The following is a 21,995-nucleotide window of genomic DNA, read 5'->3' as shown; positions in this document are numbered from 1 at the left end:
ACCTAATTAATATCAAAACATTAACTCGTCTCCTAGTAATAAAAAAATCTTCTATCAGCACCTTGCATTAATCAATCAAGAAGGCAGTTAATGCCCTGCCCCTGCGTGTAACACATTCTCCCCATTTCCTTCTATCATTACCTGTTAAAAGAATATTAATATACAGAGACCTCAATACAGAACAAAATACAGAATTTGATAATCAAGCAGCAGTTCACCAACAAAATATCCAAAATGAAACACAGCCAAAGCCTAACAATTGCAATTCACTAATAAATAATACTTGTCAAAATCTGTATGAGATAAATAACTCAAACGCTTCTACTACCGTATCCAAGATTCTGAAGGGGGTTGGAATAGAGCAATACCCAATAAGATATCATAAAATGGGGAAAATCATAAATTGCACAATCTGTTTTAACAAACATAACTACATGTACTATTTTGAGAAAGAAACTCGGGCTTTAAAATCCTCTTTAAAGCATCATTAATAATTATACGTCCTCGTCAAAGCAACAAGAATTGGCACCTTCAAGCTGTTAGTTGTTCACTTGCTCTATCACTTTTAGCCTCTCCTTCGTCCGAACCATCAGCTTCATTGATTTTCTCTGCCAACTCTGACTCAGTAGTAGTGGCATCAGTGTTCTCTGACTCTGTTTCCTTTAAACCTAACATCTTGGTTATTAAAATTCCAGATCCTTTTTTATTTCTAGCAGCTTCTGCTGCCTCAGCTTCCTTAGCCTTGGCTTCAGCTTTCAATCTTTCCTTCTCCTCCATCAGTTTGGCCAAGTCCTCTTCTCTCCCTTCTTTTCTCAACTCCACCTTAACGAACTCTTGGAATTCCTCATCAAAGTCGACACCATTGTCATCCAACAACATATTTACAATCTGAAGCACATCATCCAACCTTCCTGCCTCGCTCAACACCTTCATCATGAATTGATAGCTAGCAACATCCATCTTGAGCTTCTTCACCATTAGGTCAAAGAAAAACTTAGCATCATCAATCTTCCCAACTTTAACCAACCCATCAACCAACCTATTGTAAACAGCCAAGTTAGGCCTCAAACCCGATTCCACCATTTTTTTGAAATAGCTAGCAGCGTCATCAGGCCTGTTCTCTTTGAAACAAGTATCCATCAACAAGCCATATGTATACTCATCAGGGTTTACTCCTTTGCCCTCCATTTCTCCATAAACCTCCTCAGCTTCCAAAATCATCCCATTATTACACAACTGCTCAATCAAGTTATTAAATGACAACGTATCAGGCTTACAACGAGACTCACCCATGCTCCTGAAAACCTCAATCGCCTCCTTGAATTTTCCCTCAGCACAATAACCATCCACCATGACATTAAAGCTTCCCAAATTAACAGCCAACTTAGCAGGAGGATTATGCTCCTTGATCATCCTATCAAAGAGCCTCATTGCCTCATCAAATTTCCCATTCTTGGCAAGAGCATCAAGCACCGAATTATAAGCAATGTCACTCATCTTCTTTCCCTCTACAAAAACCTCTTGATAACACTCCATAGCTTCCTTCTCCATCCCCTTGAGAAAATACCCCTTCATCAAACACCCCAAAACAACCCCATCTTCCACAACCCCACCCAACTTCTCTTTCAACTCTTCATAAACCCTTAAGACACCATCCCCATCAGAACTCCTAGCATGACCCAACATCAAATAATGATAAACCAGAGGGTCAGGTGCAAAACCCGAAGCATTCATTTGATCCTTAATATCCATAGCACGATCAAGCCTATTGTTATCAACCAAACCCTTAATAAGAATGCGGAAAGTGGTAGGCGAAGGGTTAAAAGGAGCATCCTTGATGAACTGCTTGAAATTCTCAAGAGCAGTATCAGGCTTGCGACAATCGAGATAAGTCTGAAAGATAAGATTGTAAGTAATGATATTAGGAACTACACCAGCTTGTGTAATGAAACGGTGGAGGGATAGAAGATCGGAATAGCGAGACTGACGGAAGAGGGCGAAGAGGACAGCGTTGATGGTGAAGATGGTTGGGCGGCAATTGGAATAAATGGAGTGGCGCGTGTACAGTGCGGCTTCATCGAGATCATTTTGGCGGATTAGGGTTAGAATAGTGTTGTGAAGGTTGACACGGTTACCGGTTAACGCAGAAGCGTGTTCGGGGAGTTTAGGGTCAGTGGGGTTGAGATAGTAGGGTGGGGATTGTGATTTAGGGTTTGGATTGGGTGATTGTTGTTGATTGCGGTTAAGGGCAGAGAGAGGGGGTTCGATGCGGAGTTGTCGCTTGCGGCGGCGGCGTTCGGCGGCGGCTTCTTCTGGTGAGGCGAAGGAGAGGAAGCGTGGACAGAGTGAATAAGGTGGTCGGATTCGGAGGTGTGGATGTGCAAGGGTTTTCAGGTGGGTGAGAAATGTTGCTTTAGAGAGAGCCATGGTTGAGTGTGAGAGGAAGATAGACTATAAATCACCTGCACATTTAAACAAACAACAGAGTCAAAGGATAAACAAAAGACAGAAACAATTGCTTAACAATTGGGATAAATAACTATTATATTATGTTTGACAACAAAAGTTACAACATTTAATTTCATAAACTACCAAGCTTTAAGGCATGACTAAATACTATTATAATACAAGAAAGAGTGTATTTGGTTTGATATTTGGAAACCAAATATGGTTAAATGGTATTTCAACAATGCAAATGATGCAACCATTCAAATTAAGTAAGTTAAGATCACTGTCTACACATAGAAAATATACTCATTCTGATAATCCAAGAAGCATGGATAATTGTTTTTGAGCATGTAATTCTTCCTCTGTATTACACTTAAACAACAAAATAACACTATTGTGTTCAGAAATCAAATCAGAACCTTTAACACGCTAAAATTATGAATCACAGTCACATCTTATGTATTTATTATAATTATTGATTTGAGAAGAGTCAAAAACACAATCACAAAATGATATGTTTAACAAGGAGAGAACCAATTGTGAAATTGGATTGAAGTAATGATACCCAGTAGTGAAATTCATTGAATTGTTAGACTTACACGAATTCATTTATAAATTTAGGCCTAAATTCACAAAATATTCATACCACATACATAGAAAAAGAAACAAAAAATCACAAAGAGATTAAGAGCATGTAAACATGAAAAAGAATGGTAATAGAGATATTACGGTCGAATTTGATGGAGATGAAGAAGAAGGAAGTCGACGGCGGTTGACGGCGAAAATGGAGGTTTAACGGCGAGAAGTGCGATGAACAGTGAAATGGGGTTCAGAGAGGGTTTAGCTTAGAGTTGTAGATTTTAGAAGATGTTGACGATAATGATGCAGTGAACTGAAATGGGCCTATTGGGTTTCCGCAGGCTCAATAGTAAAACTAAACTGGTACTTTTGGAGGTGTAGAGAGAAGCAATGTTATGGTGATAGAAATTAAGAAGATTAAAATTGTGCTCACAATTTGCTGTGGCGTGAAAGATCCTGTATGTTGTTATAAGAGAATTGTTGTTGACACATTTGGTTTAGCTGAGACACACGAGTAATTTACCTAAATTCCCTTCGGTAGTTAACTATAGAGGATTTCCTCGGCAGTAAACTGCCGAAGCGTCCTGAAGCCAAGACAGAGGCAGCAGCTTCATTTCCTGAACCTGCAATGTGTTTCAAACAGTTTCAAACACAAAATACAACATATGTACCTGTTTTTTTTACGCATAACGGTTCAAACGGCAAAACAAATATTGGCGCAAATGCACAAATTAATTAAACCAACATTTTTATACCATTAAAACAAAGTAAAATATCCCATAAAATTAAAAGTAATGTCATCAAAATATAAATATACAAATCAATGTCATCAAAATACCAAAACTAAAAATTAAGTCCTAAAAAACAAACTATTACTACTGGTTCTGGTCCTGCTGATGTTGTTGGTGCCTCCTCCTCGGCCTCTGGCCTCACCTCCTGGTCAAGATCGGCGCAATCTGCTCCCTAAGATGGCTCATGGCCTGAAACCACTGTTGAGGGCTCATGCACATGACCTCCTCCTGGCCTAACTGCGCATCAGCGCCACTAACCATGTCATAGGTGTCAGGCGAGCTTCTCGCCTCATACCGCTTCCACTGTTGTGCAATGATCTGCTCTTCATTTGCTGGCCTCGGAAGATCTCCTGTAAGAGGTGGCAAAATCTGAGGGTGAGACACCCTAGTGTACCATAACACATAGCCATCCGCCATGTCTGCTCTCCTGCCTGCTCACCCCATCGGCCGCCCTAAGCGTGTGAGTGCGGAAGTCGACGAATGCCTGCACAATCTGAGGCGGTGACAGCTCTACAACATCCGCCAGATGTCTAGGGACCCTCTGGACGTATCCGTACTGCCTCAAAACCCTCTCGGGCAAGTGACGATACACCCTACGAACACCGCACATAATCCAGCCTGAATACCATAAAACCTCCTCAAAATCCTGGATCTCCCTGTGCTCTTCGTACGGCCTCCAACATACGTCATTAAACTGTATAGGATCAAGCAGTGATCGATACGTGACCCCCTCTCTATGACCCTTCTGAAGCTTCCACCTCGCCGCAACCGGATAATTTTCCATGTAGTCAGTGTTGGGATCAACACTGTAAAAGCCAGGAAAATGCGCCAAAAATCATGCCTGCACAAACCAAACAAATCACATTTATAAATTATTACGCACGAAGAAATATAACAAAAAAAATAAAAGTTAAGGTTCACATTTATAAGTTTCTTACAATGAGCAGTGTCACGTTTCCCCCAAGAGCTTTGTCTCCAGGCCTACACGCCTCAGCTAACTAGCCGTATAGGTATGCGAATGTCATCCCTTCCCATGAATAATTACGCATCCCCGGGTAGCCCTCCTCTATGGTCGTCAGATAGACCAACTCGATGCGTTTGTTGCTTCTATCACCAAACAACAAGCATCTTACAAGATATAAGAGATAGGACTTCATACAAAATGTCCTAACCCTCTGCAGCTCCTCCATCTCCTCTGCATCCTCCGTATCCGCCAATACGTTGGCCCTACCGATGTACCTCGTATATAGCTCCCTCAGCTTCGGGTAACTAATGTACCCGCCGTACTCCGTACCACAAATTTTCTCCGCCTCCTGCTGCGACACACCCAAGTGCCTCATCAGTAGTTTCGTTCCCTCATGTTTCGGCATCTTCTTCCCATGGCTCAACATTCGCCCCTCAATCTGAAGATGTGTCAGACATGCGACATCATCCAAGGTCACAGTCATCTCCCCCAAGGGCATGTGAAAAGTGTTGGTCTCGGGATGCCACCTCTCGCATAGAGTCATCAGCATGGCATGAGGCACAGTGGCGTAGCCCAGGTAAACCAAATCATGTAACCCTCTCTCCCTAAGCGGATCCCAAAATCAATTCTGATTCCCGTTTGGGTGTCCGAGACTCAAGATTTTAGCCCCATGATTAATCGGTTTTACCACACGCAGCTTACGAACCTGAAATAATAGAAAAATAAACATAGTTTAAACAATTTATACATTAAACAATGTAAACATTTAACTAAACAAAATTAAACTTAACAAATGCAAAAATAAAAATAACACATGTAAACCTTAAAACTTAAATAAAACACATAACAAAATAAATTTAAATCATAATTAAACATAAAGAAAACAATAAAAGTTGAAATAAAGAAAATAATTAAACATAAAGAAAAGAATTAAAAAAAAAACACATAAAAGTTGATATAATAATTAAACCAACACACATATAAAGGAAATAATTAAACATAAAGAAAAACCATTTAAAAAAAATTACACTTACGTTCTCTGAATTATACCAAAGCGGCAACGCCACATGATTGGCATAAGAGTGCAGCAAAGATAGGTCGTCCGCTCCTCTAGGAAAGGGAGGGTCCACAGGTATCACCTCCGGGGCAGCAGCTGCTGCAATGTCATCATCATCTCCTACATGTTGCTGCTCTGGTATATGATCCTGGTCATACCCACCATCAGTAACATCGTGGTGTACATGATCCTGATAATTCAGGTACTCTACCTGTTGGCTCGGATCAACCACCTGCGACTCTTCAGGCTGTGTAGCCTGAGAAGCCTCCTGCGAACTCCCTGAACTATCCACCATCCGACCTCTACCCCTCTTTGGGATGTGGCCGCTTTGCCTCTCCCTCCGGTGGCTCTGAGTCATCGCAGGCCTACCACCAATCATCTTGGGTGGATCAATGGGGTCCTGATTGGCCATATCTACACAAAAAATTATAAAATTAACATCATTCAACTTATACATTCAACCACTTTATCAAACACACTAAACCTAAACTTTCACATTCAACCACTTTATCAAATAAACACATTGAACCTAAACATTATCATACACACCATCATTCACATTCAAACATAAATAATCAAATGCATTATCATACACATTCAACCTAAACATAACCTAAACTAAACATAAACATTCATCTTCGTTGAAAAATCAAAACCACATTCAACCTAATTCAATATACACTTTTTCGAATTACAATCAACATCATATCCATAAACTAAACTAACTAGATAATCAATAAAATTGTCATTGAGGCATTTTATCAAACACTTTGTGTGCAAAGTATCAAACATACTCAAAATGTGTTCTTTTGCCACCATTCAAAACCACATTATACTCTAACATCATTCAATCATCAATTAAAGTAACTACATTCAATTATAAACTACATGCAATTATCAAAAATTCAATTCCTACATTAACCCTAACCACATGAAAACTACCATTTTTTTTTTAAAAAACCTACACAAACTAACATTATGATTAAAAATGAGTCAAGATACTTACTTGTGATTAAATGGAGATGATGCACTTGATTTTGCTCAAAAATCGAAATGGGAGAAGTAGTTTGGTTTTGGAAAGTTTTTGAACACTTGAACAATACTCAGAAAACTGAGTTTCTGCTTCTGTTTATGTTCAGTTCGCATCGGCAGTTAACTGCCGAGGAAATCCTCGGTAGTTAACTGCCGCCGATTTTCTAAAACTTCGACAGTTAACTGCCAATAGACATTTATGTAAATTACTCGTGTGTCTCAGCCAAACCTAATGTGTCAACATCAATTCTCTTATTATAATAACTAGCGCTGCTCGTTGTAACTTTTTATATATTCTTGCTCACGGTTTTTTTTCTATCTTGCACTTAATTTGTATGTTAACCATTAGCTTTATTTTTGGGATACATAAAGGCAGAGATTAAAATTGTGGTTGAAAAAAAAATTTAGGAATAAAAATTGAAGAATTTTTTTTGTAAGAACTAACTCTAAAAATTGAAATATTTGTCAGGACAAAAACACACTTAACTATAAATTAAATACTAAAAAAATAAATACATTAAATAAAAAAATATTTATACATTTTTTTATTTTTTGAACGACAAAAATATATGTATATATAAATAAAAGGAAAAATCTTCTTCTAAAAGAGTGCAAAGAGATACAAATAGTGAGTACAAAAAATACTTTAATCAAGAGGTAACAAAACAAAAGGATCTCTCCCAAAGAAAACAAGAGTGAAACTAAAACTAAAACAACACTAGACAACCAACCAACCTCCCATCAGAACACTCAACCTCGACCAAATAGAAGGAAGACTAGGAACAGAATCTCACATACTTGGCGCTTATGAGGTACCTACATTAAAGATTTTTTTTAATACCTAATGAGACTGAGGTCTTAATGAAGCATAAGACGATAATGATGTCTCATATAAGATCACAATTCTATTTTTTCAAAAATAAGTTGATCTAAAAAACTAATTTCATAAAATATATAAATAATTGATTTGTCAAAAAAAATCATTGATAAAAAATAATCAATAGAGTTAAAAAATAATTGGTTCTCATTACCCACTGACTCCATCTTTCGTATAATACATCCTTTTGTCTCCGTCTTTATATCAAGATTACATTGTTCATTTTTTGAAAATCCAAAGTATTTACAATTTTTTTTGATTCCATCGAAAATAAAGTAGCGAGTTGGATCAAGAAGGGAAAAAATACGAAACAATAAAAAAAAACTTAAGATCAATAGTTGTGGTTGTTGGTGAATTCATGGATAAATAAAACAAAACTCAATGTCGATTGAGAGAGAGGGGATATGGCTTTTGGTTTAAAAAAATATTGTTCTGAATTTGGATATCCGGAAAAAAAAAAATGGGCTTATAAAACTCGACGAGATTATTTGGATGATGTTTTTTCCATGTACCTGAATATGTTGCACATCCCTACATGTGGGTAGCAATGTCCAATGGAGATTGGTATACTAGGAGAACATTTGAAGATAGTAGAAGAAAATCGGAGCTTTTGGTCGTAAGGTTAGTCGAAACAGTGGATGAGAGTCGAGTAGGAGAATGTGCCGTGAGGGAGAGTTAAGGTAAAGGATATCTTGATCTACAATGGACCAATTGTCAAGTTGGTCCATATTAGAGTTCGTCTTGAGAGAGAAGTAAGAGGGAGAGAAAGGTAGGATAAATATGACACTTATTTCGTTTGGTTGAGGAAAGGTATATCAAATAAAGAAAGAAGTAGACGAGACCCACGTAGTTTTGGCTTCTTCGCTCAAGTGCGGAGAAATGCTTGTTGTGATAGAAGTAATTAAGTTTTTTTTCTTCCAAAAATACCCTTATTCATTTATTACTTCGACGACTCTCTCGTCTTTCTCTACAATACCTCTGTCAATTTTGTAATCTACTCCTAATGGCTCTCCCATCACAAAATTGGTGAGGAAGAGAAACATTTGACACTCTCGATACTCTGTTCATGATGTAGGAAGTTAGTATTATTTCAAAGAGACACAAATGTTTGTGTGGGAGATTCGATCCATGAAGGTATCATGTTATTGGAAGGTAGAGATAGTCAGGATGTCGGGAAAAGAGGAATGATATTTTGACTACAAATTTTAAACAACTTCTAGTGACAACATTTTTTCTCTCTTTTTATTAGACAATAACAATAGAGAGAGAAAAGAAAAGAATGAGAATAAAATTACAATAAAAATATAAAAGTGAGTTATCATAAAAGTTGCTTAGAAATGATTGTTCAAATATCAATTTTTTTTTTGTAAAAATGGTCTGTCTTCGTTGTTGCATTGTTAGCATTTTGATTGACTTAATAATAGTTCTATTAAAAATTACTATCAAATTATATATTATATATTTTTTTTTAGTTTAAAGGCACTCTTGTCATTTTCAAAATTAACTACGACTCTCTCTTCTCGCACTGTCTTGATCTCTTCTCACTATCTTTATACTACTAAGCAAAACAATAATGAACTAAGAAGACGCTAAAAAGCTCGTATTGAAACATGTAGTTCCTCACGATGACCAATTGCACTAAAGTGAATATTAGGTTGGCAATGAACCGACCAACTCGATTATAGTTCGACATTCGACTCGATATTTAATCCGTTGAACTTGGTTCATGAACCTAACGAGCTGGACTTGAGCTGAAAATTAAGTTCGTTAATTAAATGAGCTGAACTTGAGCTACATATAGTTCGACTCGTTGGGTTCATGAGATGACTCGATTATCGATTATATATATAAATCAATTTGAGTTAGTTTTTTAAAAAAAATTAATTCAAATGAGGCAAATGTGGCTGAATACAATTTTGTCTTGAAGGGAAGAGCAGTTGGAGTTTAAAAGTAAAAGAATATTATGAATTTTGTTCACAGCTAATTGAATTTTGTTGGATTTTTTTGTCTCTGTTACTTGTATCAGATATTTTTCTTCGTATTTATGCAACATTTAACTTTATATAATTTATGTCTATTATATGCATGCTTGTGGGAACTTTTATTTTAATTTAATATTTAATTTTAAAATATATATATATAATATCAAAGATCTATAAATTAATTTTTTTTTTTTTATAATTATTTTTGGACGAGTTGAGCAACCGAACTGAACCTAACAAGCCGAACCGAAGTTCGTGACCTTCAAACGAGCCGAACTCGAGCTGAAAAAATAGTTCGTGTCGAACTCGAGTCGAACCAATTCTTATCGAGTCGAGCCGAGCTCAGGCAGGTTCGGTTCGACTCGACTCATTTCCAGCCCTAGTGAATATTAATGTAATGCACATTTAGAAACAATGTAAGTTTGACAAAATTACAATAAAACCTTGATTTTGTTGAGGTGACAACTAATGTACCCATGGAAGAATGACGGATAATTTACCTCAACCAATGAACATTCACATTTTTAGGTAGTATCCATGAACTATTTTAACTCCACTAATAAATTGCTCATTTTCATTAGTTGGTAGGTAAATTACCACATTTTAACCTTTTGGGTTGGAGCACATTTTAATTTTTTCAAAGTTACAATGTCTTTCCGTAATTTTTCAAAACCGGCGCAGATCCAAACATGTGTATAGTTTGTGCAAATATTTCTTTACAATTCATGTAATTATTGTTGGTCGCCAAATTTAGTTGCGGAGTACTACTCCAGTTTTTTACAAAAGAAAAAAAAAAAAGAATACATATATTTGAATCAAATACATATACATTTTTACTTGTAAAAATCAAGGGGAAAAAATATATTTTCAGTCAATGTTGCAAAAGCTGCGTCGTCACAAGTGTTGCAGATATATGTTTAGCCTCTCCTTAACATATTAGATTAAGTGTTGCAGATATAAAGATGTTTTTTTTATTTTTTATTTTAGTGTAGTGTGAAGACTACTATCTGTCTATCACCCCAAATTGTATACCCAAGTGGAAAAAAGAGGAAGAAACGAATATTTCATTTTATACGAAACAAATCGCGAGCTCATTGTTTCATTTGTTTCTTTGATTTTTATGTGTATGAATATGAATGTCTATGTGATGTCTTCTTATGAGATTTTTTAGGTGTGCAAGTTGAGATCTCGCCTATTGTTCAATGCATAAACACCAAACGAGGGCTTAATCAAATAGCTTAATCGGAAGACAAATACTCAAGTAAAAAATACTAATCGGAAGACATTTTGTGAAAATGAGAAATCAACAAGTGGATAAGTTATCTTGGCTAACCCTGGGACCGTTTCACAATAGCTTAATCAAAGCCAAGTCAAAAGGAAAACAAAAATAATAAGATGCATTGTATTTTCTTGGTATATAGACTACTCATTTTGGTCTAAATTATAAGCAATTTTTCTTTTTAGGATTAATTGAATAATATATATATATATACGGTCTATGTTATAAATTAAATATATTGATTATTAAATGCATCAAATTATTATTATTATTTTGGTAAAAAAAAATTGAGATAATACGGTATTGAAGTCAATATGAACCTTAGAAAACATTTATTTAATATATATGAAGAGGAACTATACCGATTCCATCCATCTAAATAGAGTTTTAGTTGTTATCGTAAGCATACCTCAGTTGACAGAGACAATATATTATTTTTTTCTTACAATATATTGTTATATTAATTCACATCAAAATAAGGTTTGAACCCCGTATATTCTACTAATTCACATTAAAAAATTATTTCCTTTGTCCCATATTAAGTAACCATTTTTAAAAAAAAATATTGTTGAAAGTAATCAACATATTTTACTCTTCAGTGCAATATTAATTACTTTTTCCAATTATAACTTTATTTTTTATGTATTAATTATAACTTTAATTAATACTACTTTCAACACTTTCAATTCAACATAGTCCACTTTACATTGATGATAATGGTGAATGAATACTTAAGATATATTCCACTTTATATTTATGACAATAACACTATTTTTTTTCTCTCTCTCCTTCACTAATTAATTTTTCTTAATATATGTGTGAAAGAGTAATGCTAGCAGCACTTTTTTAAACACTCTTTAATAATTATTCTTTTATTGATTTAAATAACTGTGGATCTACACTTTGAAAATTAAACTCACACAAAATAGTGAGACATATATTGATTACATCCAATAAACCGAATGTGAAAAGAGTGTTAAAAAATTAGTGTTGTTACCCTTTCTGATGTTTGAAATAGGCAAATAACCAATTAAATTGTTTAATATGTTAGGGAGGGGTGAGTTTTAGTCAAATAATTATGGGGATGTGGCAATCAGCCAGCTGGAAGATACATATTAATTAATAAATAAATAATCAATGAGAAAAGTTGAAAATGTTGCGGCTCTAAATTCCATTTCCAATTCAAAATGTGGCAAGCAGCCCGAGGTTAGAGTCTAACCGTTTAGAATAGACGCTACTTCTCCGGCAACAACACATAGGACTTACTTACGTTTTATCTCCAATTCCCATTCCCATACGAGAAAGCAAATATCAAGATTTATTTATTACCACTCCAGACCTCACCTGTTATGTTGTACAGGTCAGTATCTCCTTTTCCCCTTTTTCTATCTGTGTTCATGCACTTTCATTATTAAACTATCTTCACCTAATATCGGATCTTGTTTCAAATTTTAAGCATCTTCACCTAATATTGCCTCTTGTTATTTATTATGAGTTCTATCTATTCAAACAAACATTTGTTCTGTTCTTGTCCTTTGTGCATTGTGAAAATTTCAATATCATTCCCTTTAATTTCTATAGATATCAAATTTTAGGTATTTTCGATTAGATGGAATAAAATGTTGATTTTGTTTCTATAGTTGATTGGAATTAATAAATTTAGCCATAAATTTTACATTGAAAAATATTAGAAACACTCCTTTAACACTCACTCTCCTATGAAATCCATGCTGGTAATTTTCAAAGTGTATACACTAAATTTCAACTAATTAAAGAGTATAAGTTAGTAAAAGAGTGTTTTGCAAATTATTTGATTTTCCTACTATATATCTAATATATTTCTTTACCTAACATATATGAGTAATGATTTGACAATTCAAATTGTGCTTGCTGCCTGAGAATAGTGTGAAAAGTTATGTAGTTTGTCGGTTGACAAAGAAAGGGACATCAGAAAGAGTAATGATAATTGATATAACATATTTGACAACTTCTGTCACAATATTCTTTATCACTCTTTATATTCAGAAAAAAAAAACAATTGTTCAAAAATTATCGTAAAATTATAACAAATAACAATTCTCATCCAAAAATTGTGAAGTGAGCCCCCACAACTTTTTATAGTCTTGACTAAACAACGAAGAAAATAATAGAAAGAAAGAAGCACCCATTTTTGTAGTTCTCACGTTTCACGTGAATAAAGTGGCCTGCCAAATAGAGTACTATTCCGACGGCCTTTACTGTTTTTTACTAGCGGAGCCGTCGAAGGAATGGTAGGGGGACTTCTTCTTATAAGAGGCAGGGCTAGAACTTGTAAAGACACATATTTTAAGGATTCTCAACTAATGTGAGATTCTAAACACATCTTCCGATGTTCCGTTAACATTTACAACATAATCTTACTTGTGGACATCCTTGAAAGAAGAGTCTTATAATCACACTCTATTCAACATTTTCTCTAATACTTATTCTTTTGTTGAATGAAATCAACGTAATATTCTCATTTTAAAAATGAATTCCACATAAAATGATAAAATTTCACTCAATGAAAGAGCAAGTATTAAAAAAAAAGTTAAAAAAAAGTGTTCTTTAAGACTCCTCATCCATAAAATTGTATGATGATCGTTGCAAAGACACGTAAGAAATATAACAAACATGTATTTCTCTGGCCTCTGAGTGCTCATATTTTAAGGTATTTTGTTTTGTTTTTTTATATTTATGAAAGGACGTATCCTTCTCATCCAAAATCTAATTTTTTTTTTTTTTTATATATTTGAGAGAGTGACTTGTCCCTTCACTTGTTGTTTGAGGCCATGTCTCCTATCCTCGAGGAGCAACTTGAATTTCGTATCTTTTTTGTGAATATTAAGGGAGTGACTTCATTTTTATTTTATTTTGTATAATCCGTCATCTCTTACCTCTTTTTTTCTTCTTTTCTGCCAACCAAATATTGTCAAAGTAAGATGAGGTAGGGATAATGACTAATGAGGATGACTACCCATGTACTCTAACGGCTCTAAAGGCTAAATGTACATCTCCTACTTGTACTTGATTAGAATTGCCTGATTATTAATTAAGGTTGTGTTATTTATAAGCAAGTGGGGGAGGCCTATAATCTGTTCACCTAATTAAGTTTTCTCTGACTGTGTTATTAAAGCTCCATCTCTTGCGTGAATCATGCACATGACAACCTTTCTTTTCTTTTAATTTTTTTTGACGGATTTTCCTTTAATTTATAATGGGTTTTTTCAATCATTTGCTAATTAATTTGCACATATTCAAAAGTTTAAAATAATAAATTTATACATGATAGAAAAACCCATAATAAAGTCGTCAAAAGTTGCTTGAAATCCATAAGTTATATTTCAAATGATAATTGTCGATATTATTAAATCGGACACCATTCTAACATAAAACATCATAGTTATACGTCAACTTTAGATAGTGTGTATGTATCACTTCACTTCATCTACAAATCAAACAAAAAATAACGTGGCCAAATTATACGAGGCTGTAATGAATGGTGTCTTTAAACCATGGAGTAGGATCCTTTCTTGTTTTAGCAAAATAAAACAAATTCCGTTGTTTTTATATTATGTCTTTGTCTCCTCCATACGAGTGATACATGACATATCGTGTCCTTTTTTATTTTGAAAATAAACATAGCAACAATTTTGAGCAATCAAACAAATTTAGCCGACTCCATTTAAAGACTCGGATAGAGACGTGTTTTCTTTTGGATTATAGTGTTATTAGCCGACTTCATCATACCGTGATTTCGTCAAATTCACCATCAATCAAAACATGTACGAATAATTTTTTTAAGAAATAGATGTGACCCTCAGTTAAATATTGCATCATGAACTGGTGCCTCCTATTAATCAATCAATAGATTTGATACCGAGTTTGAAGAAAGTATCGTATCATGATTGAGTCATCAAAGTTGTTTTACCTCGTGTTTTTTTTCTGTTATTTTCTTCAAAATAAAATAAACCGAGAGAAGAAACCAGTATTTTAATTTCTTTCTTGATTTGCTTTGAGTTTTTCTGCAAACTAAATATTATTTATTAAGTTGTGAGTTGTATGGTATTGGTCAGTAGGGATAAGCTTGTCAATTCAATTCCAACTCATATGTTTCTACTTACCTTTGGCAAACGTGTATTTAAAGGTTTAATGTTGCTTTCACATGTTCATATAAATAACATAACCGAATGCCCGGTGAAGTTTGGTACTCCTGAATTTGTATGCCTCTTTTATGTAGTTATATAAGTTCGTTGTTGTAGCTATTTACAACCAAGTTGGTGCACTCTTCTTGTTATGTAAGCATTTTAATATCATTACTAAATTATTTTTGTTATATGAAACTTGACAAAGAAATGAATCATTAATATATATATATATATATATGTGTGTGTAAGTTTTTTTTGTTATGATCAAGTTGTAGTCCTCTTTGATTTTATTATGTGCGAGTGTGATTGATTTGTTTATTTATAATACTATTGTACCTTTTGCCAATTCTCAAATGATGACAAGTTAATTGATTTTGATTGGAATTTCTACAATATTTGCAGATATACAAATGCAACTTTTGGTCCAATAGCTTCCCTGGAATGAATGAATATATATTGTTAATTTGTAGAGAAAACTGGATGTGAATTTTGTGGTAATTCAATTTAATGGGCTGCTTTTGTTCAACTTCAAAGAATGTTAAAACACCTGGCTATGAGGATCCCACAATTCTTGCTTCTGAAACACCTTGTGAGTATCCATCCATCTTCATCATTAACCGGTAATTCTGTTCCACCTAATAAATTGATTTATGAAATGAATACGTATACAAAAGCTTTAAAGTTGATTAAAACAAGTTTTCTATCTTTCTGTCTGTTTTCACAGTTACTGTGAGTGAAGTAGAGGCGTTATATGAACTCTTTTTGAAGTTAAGCAATTCAATTATTGAAGATGGTCTTATTCATAAGGTTAGTTAAGTATTTTCTTTTAAAGTTTTTTAATTAGTTTAGATAAAATGCCCTTAATTCAGGTGCCTAATCTCTTCTACAAAAATATTATTATTTCTAGGAAGAATTCCAGCTAGCACTCTTCAGGAATGAGAATGAGAAAAATCTATTTGCAGACAGGGTATGTATATAACTGATCCATTCTCTTTGGTCTAAACTTGTTTGTTCTTCTTGTTCAAGTTCTAGGAATCTTTTGCTATGCTTAGAACTTGTTATACCAAGTTTTGTTATTTATTGATGTTTAGTTTTAGTGAAATCATCATCCTGTTGCATATAGTCATATAATTTCTTTCTTTTGACATGTCTAGCACCTGCATTATTTCATTCTAATGCCTTTTCACAATTTTTTCTCCTCTATAGATTTTTGACTTATTTGATGTCAAGCGCAACGGCGTTATTGAGTTTGGTGAATTTGTTCGATCTCTTGGTGTTTTTCATCCAAATGCGGCTTTAGAAGACAAAATTGCATGTAAGATAAGATTCATTCTCAAGTTAACATAAATCATTTATATTAACGTCTTTTGTCCTTTCCCTAAGTTTTGGAGTTTCCTATATTAAGCAAGAGTTATTTATTGAATTGGGAATAATGATATTTGCAGTTGCTTTTAGGTTGTATGATCTGAGGCAAACAGGGTACATTGAAAGAGAAGAGGTAACATTTTTACTAGCTATATTAATATTAAACTTTAGCTCTTTAATCTTATATTAGAACTTAGAATCTTGGTTTATTTTCAGTTAAAGGAAATGGTGTTGGCACTTCTACATGAATCAGATCTTGTGCTTTCAGACGACATGATAGAGGCTATTGTGGATAAGGTTCATTGCATTTTTACCTTGCCATTACGATTGTTACATTTAAAAGCTTACAGAAATTAGTGTTTCTTATTATAAAGTTGTGTTTTTTGTTGTTCAAGACATTTAAAGATGCTGATACAAAAGATGATGGAAGGATTGATCAAGACGAGTGGAAAGCTTTTGTCTCTCAACATCCATCTTTGATAAAGAACATGACCCTTCCATATCTAAAGTAAGTGTAACCTCTTAATGAAAATCCATTTTTTTATTGACTGGAATTTCCAAAAACGTGTAAATTTCTTTTTAAATATGCCTCCTCCTCATTTTGTAGGGATATTACCTTAGCATTTCCCAGTTTTATTGCAAGAACAGAAGTTGAAGACTCAGAGAGGGGACTAACTGGGGAGGAGCAAATAGTGACTACAGTTTAATCACTTGAACAACTCTAGTACAAGTTTAGCTTTTATACATCTATGTATTTATGTATATATACAGGAGAGACGTTATCAAAGAGAAGTAGACCATGTAGTGTAAAACTTGGCCATGGTTCAACTTAAGAGGTTAGAGATAAGAGATTAATTGTGCTAGAAAGATATTGACCTAGTTCCAATAACAATAAATAGGACTATTATTGTCTATTGCTTGGATATTCGAATTTGTAGCACCAAAATTTTGTAAAAGTTACACTTTAAAGCTTCAATAAAATTACGTGTCACAATGGTTTTATCAAAGTTATTGTGATTACATACATACCATATGGTTATTACTATTGCTTTATATGTGAAAGACTTTCCTTAAAAAAAAAAAGAAGGTAAAAAGACTATTTCTAGTGCTTCCTCACGACATATAAATCTTAAAAGGGAAAATGACTCATTTGAGGTGCAGTAAAAAAGGAGATGGAAAAAAGAAAAAAGTAGGAAACTCTGATTTGTCATGTGATGAAATAGAAAAAGGAGGAAATGAAAGAAAAATTACAAAAAGATATGGTTGATAATTCAGAACTCCAGATTCTATAGCTGTCTTCATTAAAGAAAAGATCGGTATAATCAATCTTGTAGCAGTAAAAATGGGTCATGTAAATAAAGCTACTTGGATTTAAAGGGTTAATGGTGACCAAGGATTTGACATCTTTATACGAAATCATTAGTATTTTAGATGATAATACAAGATCCCTTCAGATTGGTTTAAAAAATTAAATTATGCAAATAAATCAGTTTTTATGTATTATTCTTAAGTTTGTTAAGTTAGTTTATGAAAATACAATTTGATATAATTTTCGTTGGTGAGAATTTATAAATTAACATAAAAGTATAGTTATTTGCATAAATTATTTTTTATGAGCACAAAACAACACAATCCAAACGGAAATCGAAGACAGTCAATTTAGAAGCGAAGCCGATTTTCAATTGACGATGGTGATGAAACCACCAAACCCATTTCACAATCTAAATCAAAGCTTTGATTGTAATTTTCGATCGTGACTCAAACTTATCATGAAGAAGAAGGGATCTTACAACGTGGATCTACTAAACACTTTGTAGTTTGCTCCAGTTTTGCACAGGTTTTTTCGTTACGGTGATCATATGCTTGTTAATTTGCGAGTTGGGTTTGCATTTTGTGTGGCTTTTTTTGTCGTTGTTTCTGGTTGTTGGCTTAAGATTGCTTCTGATTTGTTGTTTTGTGCTTGTCTCGTCTCTGTTGTGTGAGTTGTTGATGGCTTCCACCACTTTAGAGTTGAGGGTAACAAAATCGTTTGCTCAAGCTCTAACCAATTCGTGCAACATTCCTACTTCACAGTTGCCTAAGCCTTGTTTGAAAGGTGGGCAAATCTCAATAAGAATTCCAGAAGATGGATATTTGATAGGTATCTTAGACTTTCAAAATGTCCTTAACATGAGGTTCATTCTTCAAAAGGGTTCTTCCCTGGTGCATATGGTGGACTTGAAGGATATAATCTCAAAGTTTAGGAAAACTAATGGTCCATGATTTCATTAGATAAAGGTTACTTTGAATTTACTTTTTCACCATTGGATGATCTAAGTGCAGTTCAATCTATTGATGTTTGGAATCTCTCATTGGGATTCCTCTCAGCATTTGCTTGGACTGCTAACTTCAACCCTCACAAGGTGCAGTAACACAATTGCTCAACCATGGATTTGCCTTCATGATCTTGCTCAAAATATTGGCGAAAAAACATTGTTTGAAATTGCAAGGGTTCTAGGAACTCCTTTGGCACTTGATGAGACGACTATCAAGAGAACTTTTGGTCATTATGCTAGAGTTCTAATAGAGGCTGGTCTAACTTTAGAGATGTGTGAAAGAATCCTAGTTGAAAGGAAGGATTTTGATTTTCACGTGGATGTTTAGTTGGAAAACCTTTAACATTGTGTAACTCATGTTAGATTTTTGAACATTCTGTTAAAAATGACAAGTATCAGAATCGAAAGTGTAGCCTATTGCTAAGCCTACTTCCTCAATTGTGGAGAAGGTTGATGTTGTGATCATACCAGTTGCAGACACACTAAAGAAGGTATCAGGTTACAATAAAATTGTTATAGAAATAGACCCGCTTATTGAGGATATAATAAGGTCTAGAGAAGTTACAAAGTATGTGTTTGTGGGATTAAGCCACGAGGAAGAGGTTGCTAATATCTTTGTTGGAGTTGTTCTTGTGCAACCTTTGCAGGTTGATGATTATGTTTTTGCTGAGACGCAAAGGGAGATGCAGTCATTGATATGGATTATATTCAAGATTCTCCTTCAAGTTGGGAGGATTTTGGCAAATCCATAGTGGTGACAAACTCTAACTCGTCGAACTTTAGCTCAAATGTAATTCATGATATGCAAATTTTAGGGCTAGTTCCTATAGAGGCCCAACAAGCTATGTAATTTTTGTGTGAATCCTGGTCTAACATGACTCAAAATGATGAGAATGTTGATTTAGTTGGAGACACAAATCAACCATCTCAACTAATGGTTTCAAGAGAGTCAAAGAACAGGTTAAAAAAGCAGTAAATTGAGACTAACAAAGGATTCAAGGTAGGTGTGTCGAACCCAACCCCGCGCTAGTCCTTTGGTGTGTTGTTGTTCCTCATGATTTTATCTTGTTCTTTATGCTTTGGTTTTTCTTTTTTTATTTTTTGCTTGAGGATTTTGGCTTTAGTCCTCCTCCTTATATGTACTCTTTTTATTTCTATTATTATAAGATTAGGATGTCGCAACAGGCTATCCCTCCTCACCCCGTCTTTTTTATTTTTATTTTTTTTTTATATTATTTTTATAGAAAAAAGACAATCCAAATGGCCCATAATTTTCATTCAAGTGCTAGACATTTTTATTGTTCTTTTACATTGCTCCAACTACATCATTGCACGACTATCACGGGGTTTGCTTTTTAGATGGTTGAGTTTGGAGGTTGAATGAGGAGATTAAAACATTCAATATTATTTTAGGCTATGGTCCTCATTTTATAATTTTTTTTATAGAATTACGATGACTTTTTTGGATGAAGAAATGAGACACTAAATTATACTTTTAATTAGTCAAAGAATGGTTCTTAAGGATGCAAGAACGGAGTAAATCAACCATCAAAATTTGAGAGCTTCTTTTCTTGTATTTTTTTAAAACTGCTCCGGTTCGAGTTGGTTAACCTGAATATGGAAAAAACACGGTTTTTATTTTTTATTTTTTTATACTAAAGTGACATCAAGTAACGTACAGATCAACATCTCAACAGCTCTGTTGTTACAATGTAGTGGTTTGCTTGTAAGAACGTTTAATGTGGAATATGAGATTTGTATTCGAACTACCGTATTTAATCTTTTTGTATGTATTGATCACTATATCATCAATAGAAGGAAAAAAACACACTAAATATATGTAGATAACGAGTCGAATTAGTACAAATGATTTTGAAGGGAGACACATAGAGAGATTATTGAGAGCTAATTAAATTTAAAATAATTCAATCATATTAAGTCAAAACTCTTTTCCTTCTCAAACCCTAACCGTCGCCACCTTTATTTTTATTGATTTATCGAAGATGGGTGATTTAGTGCTAATTTTGACCTAAAATCACCCACATGAATTTTGACCTAAAGTGATTTTCACGTATTTTCAATCCTTTTCATTTGTTTTTGTGATTTTGTTGTGTTTGCACGACTTTGTTTGTTTTGATTTTCCGTCTTAGTATGATGTTTATTTGATTTAAGTTGAAAGATTAACTTTGAGAAAATGTATATTCAATTAATGACTTTGGTTTTGTCAACGTTGCAGATACAATACAAAAAATGAGTATTTCGAAGACTTGAATATAATCATATTTGTAGGCATATGTACTCTGCCATTTTATGTTATTAAAATGGATGTTGCGAGTTTGTTTGCATATTAATTCCTTTTGTTTTTAATAACTTTGAATTTGTATCGTATTGATGTACTATATCAATTTAAATAAATGAATATCGTTTATTTTGTCAAAAAAATAAAAAATAATGATTGGATTTTTATTAAAAATAATAATTATTAGATTGAATAATTATTTAATCCAACAAATAAAATGACCACATAATATTTTTGTCAAAAATATTAATAAATTATTTAATTTAATTCCAATAATAAATTAATTTAATTTTAATGATAACAATATTTTTTTAATTTAGGAATCATTTGAAACATTCACAAAGACAATGCGTAATATATGTAAGGTATAGGTTCAAACCTCTAACACCACAATTTTTTTTTTTACCAATATTTATCTCTTTCTCTTTGATAATCTAATGAATATACTCTATATCTCATATCTTTCTCTCTTCTTACACTATTTCTTAGTATTTCTTTATTTCTTCCGAGCATTTCAGCTCACAACCAAACACATTATTTCTTATGTATCTCTCTCTTTTAATCTCACCTTACAATTAACCAAACACGTCCTAAATAATTGAATTGCACATTCTTATGATAAAACAAAAAGGTAAGAGAACAAGCTACGGAACAGGCCAGTGGATGACTCCCTACCATCCCTAAACAGAAAGGGACAATGCCAAACAAGGACCACACAAAGGTGCCATCATGACCCATATTAGCCAAAACACATATCTAGATAGCTATTGGCTTTATGATAAACATGAGCGACCAATGTCTTCCTATCATGCAGCTTCTAGGAGTCAACGGAGGTGTTAAG

The 21,995-nt window shown here is 33.8% G+C and overlaps 3 protein-coding genes across 6 annotated transcripts; 1 reads left to right on the top strand and 2 right to left on the bottom strand.

Moving 5' to 3' along the window:
* Nucleotides 1-175: 175 nt before the first annotated feature.
* On the bottom strand, nucleotides 176-3,359 carry LOC11414344 (pentatricopeptide repeat-containing protein At3g49240, mitochondrial). The gene is made up of 2 exons (XM_003602199.4): nucleotides 3,178-3,359; nucleotides 176-2,462 (listed from the first exon to the last, which is right to left on the bottom strand). The coding sequence occupies exon 2, from the start codon at nucleotides 2,425-2,427 to the stop codon at nucleotides 532-534; it is 1,896 nt and encodes a 631-aa protein (XP_003602247.2). The 5' UTR covers nucleotides 2,428-2,462; nucleotides 3,178-3,359; the 3' UTR covers nucleotides 176-531.
* LOC120579614 (protein MAINTENANCE OF MERISTEMS-like) lies at nucleotides 2,459-5,326 on the bottom strand. Its single transcript, XM_039832093.1, has 5 exons — nucleotides 4,818-5,326; nucleotides 4,258-4,624; nucleotides 4,114-4,168; nucleotides 3,551-3,650; nucleotides 2,459-2,462 (listed from the first exon to the last, which is right to left on the bottom strand). Exons 1-5 carry the CDS (start codon nucleotides 5,324-5,326, stop codon nucleotides 2,459-2,461), a joined length of 1,035 nt encoding a protein of 344 aa, XP_039688027.1.
* A 6,838-nt stretch (nucleotides 5,327-12,164) lies between these two features.
* On the top strand, nucleotides 12,165-17,566 carry LOC11440434 (calcineurin B-like protein 7). Of its 4 annotated transcripts, none has more exons than XM_024780129.2 (9): nucleotides 12,165-12,369; nucleotides 15,578-15,795; nucleotides 15,900-15,982; nucleotides 16,083-16,142; nucleotides 16,382-16,490; nucleotides 16,621-16,673; nucleotides 16,757-16,837; nucleotides 16,936-17,048; nucleotides 17,148-17,566. In XM_024780129.2, the coding sequence occupies exons 2-9, from the start codon at nucleotides 15,711-15,713 to the stop codon at nucleotides 17,245-17,247; spliced, it is 684 nt and encodes a 227-aa protein (XP_024635897.1). In that variant the 5' UTR covers nucleotides 12,165-12,369; nucleotides 15,578-15,710; the 3' UTR covers nucleotides 17,248-17,566. The 4 variants fall into 4 exon arrangements, with proteins under 4 accessions (XP_024635897.1, XP_003602244.1, XP_003602245.1 ...); XM_003602196.3 differs by having other exon boundaries at nucleotides 12,185-12,369; nucleotides 15,578-15,764; XM_003602197.4 differs by lacking the exon at nucleotides 12,165-12,369 and adding an exon at nucleotides 15,046-15,325.
* Nucleotides 17,567-21,995: the final 4,429 nt, after the last annotated feature.

This window comes from Medicago truncatula, chromosome 3 (assembly GCF_003473485.1).
Source record: "Medicago truncatula cultivar Jemalong A17 chromosome 3, MtrunA17r5.0-ANR, whole genome shotgun sequence".
In the NCBI taxonomy this organism is placed as follows: domain Eukaryota; kingdom Viridiplantae; phylum Streptophyta; class Magnoliopsida; order Fabales; family Fabaceae; genus Medicago; species Medicago truncatula.
The sequence above is the reverse complement of the archived record's forward strand: the minus strand, read 5'-3'. Positions and strand labels throughout refer to the sequence as shown.

Coding starts and splice junctions, on each gene's coding strand:
- LOC11414344 (XM_003602199.4), bottom strand. CDS start 2,427: ATGGCTCTCTCTAAAGCAACATTTCTCACCCACCTGAAAACCCTTGCA.
- LOC120579614 (XM_039832093.1), bottom strand. CDS start 5,326: ATGACTCTATGCGAGAGGTGGCATCCCGAGACCAACACTTTTCACATG. Junction 4,625..4,817: donor TTCGCATACCTATACGGCTA/GTTAGCTGAGGC, acceptor TGGCTTTTACAG/TGTTGATCCCAACACTGACT. Junction 4,169..4,257: donor CGCTTAGGGCGGCCGATGGG/GTGAGCAGGCAG, acceptor CACCTCTTACAG/GAGATCTTCCGAGGCCAGCA.
- LOC11440434 (XM_024780129.2), top strand. CDS start 15,711: ATGTTAAAACACCTGGCTATGAGGATCCCACAATTCTTGCTTCTGAAA. Junction 16,491..16,620: donor TTTAGAAGACAAAATTGCAT/GTAAGATAAGAT, acceptor TGATATTTGCAG/TTGCTTTTAGGTTGTATGAT. Junction 16,838..16,935: donor TAGAGGCTATTGTGGATAAG/GTTCATTGCATT, acceptor TTGTTGTTCAAG/ACATTTAAAGATGCTGATAC.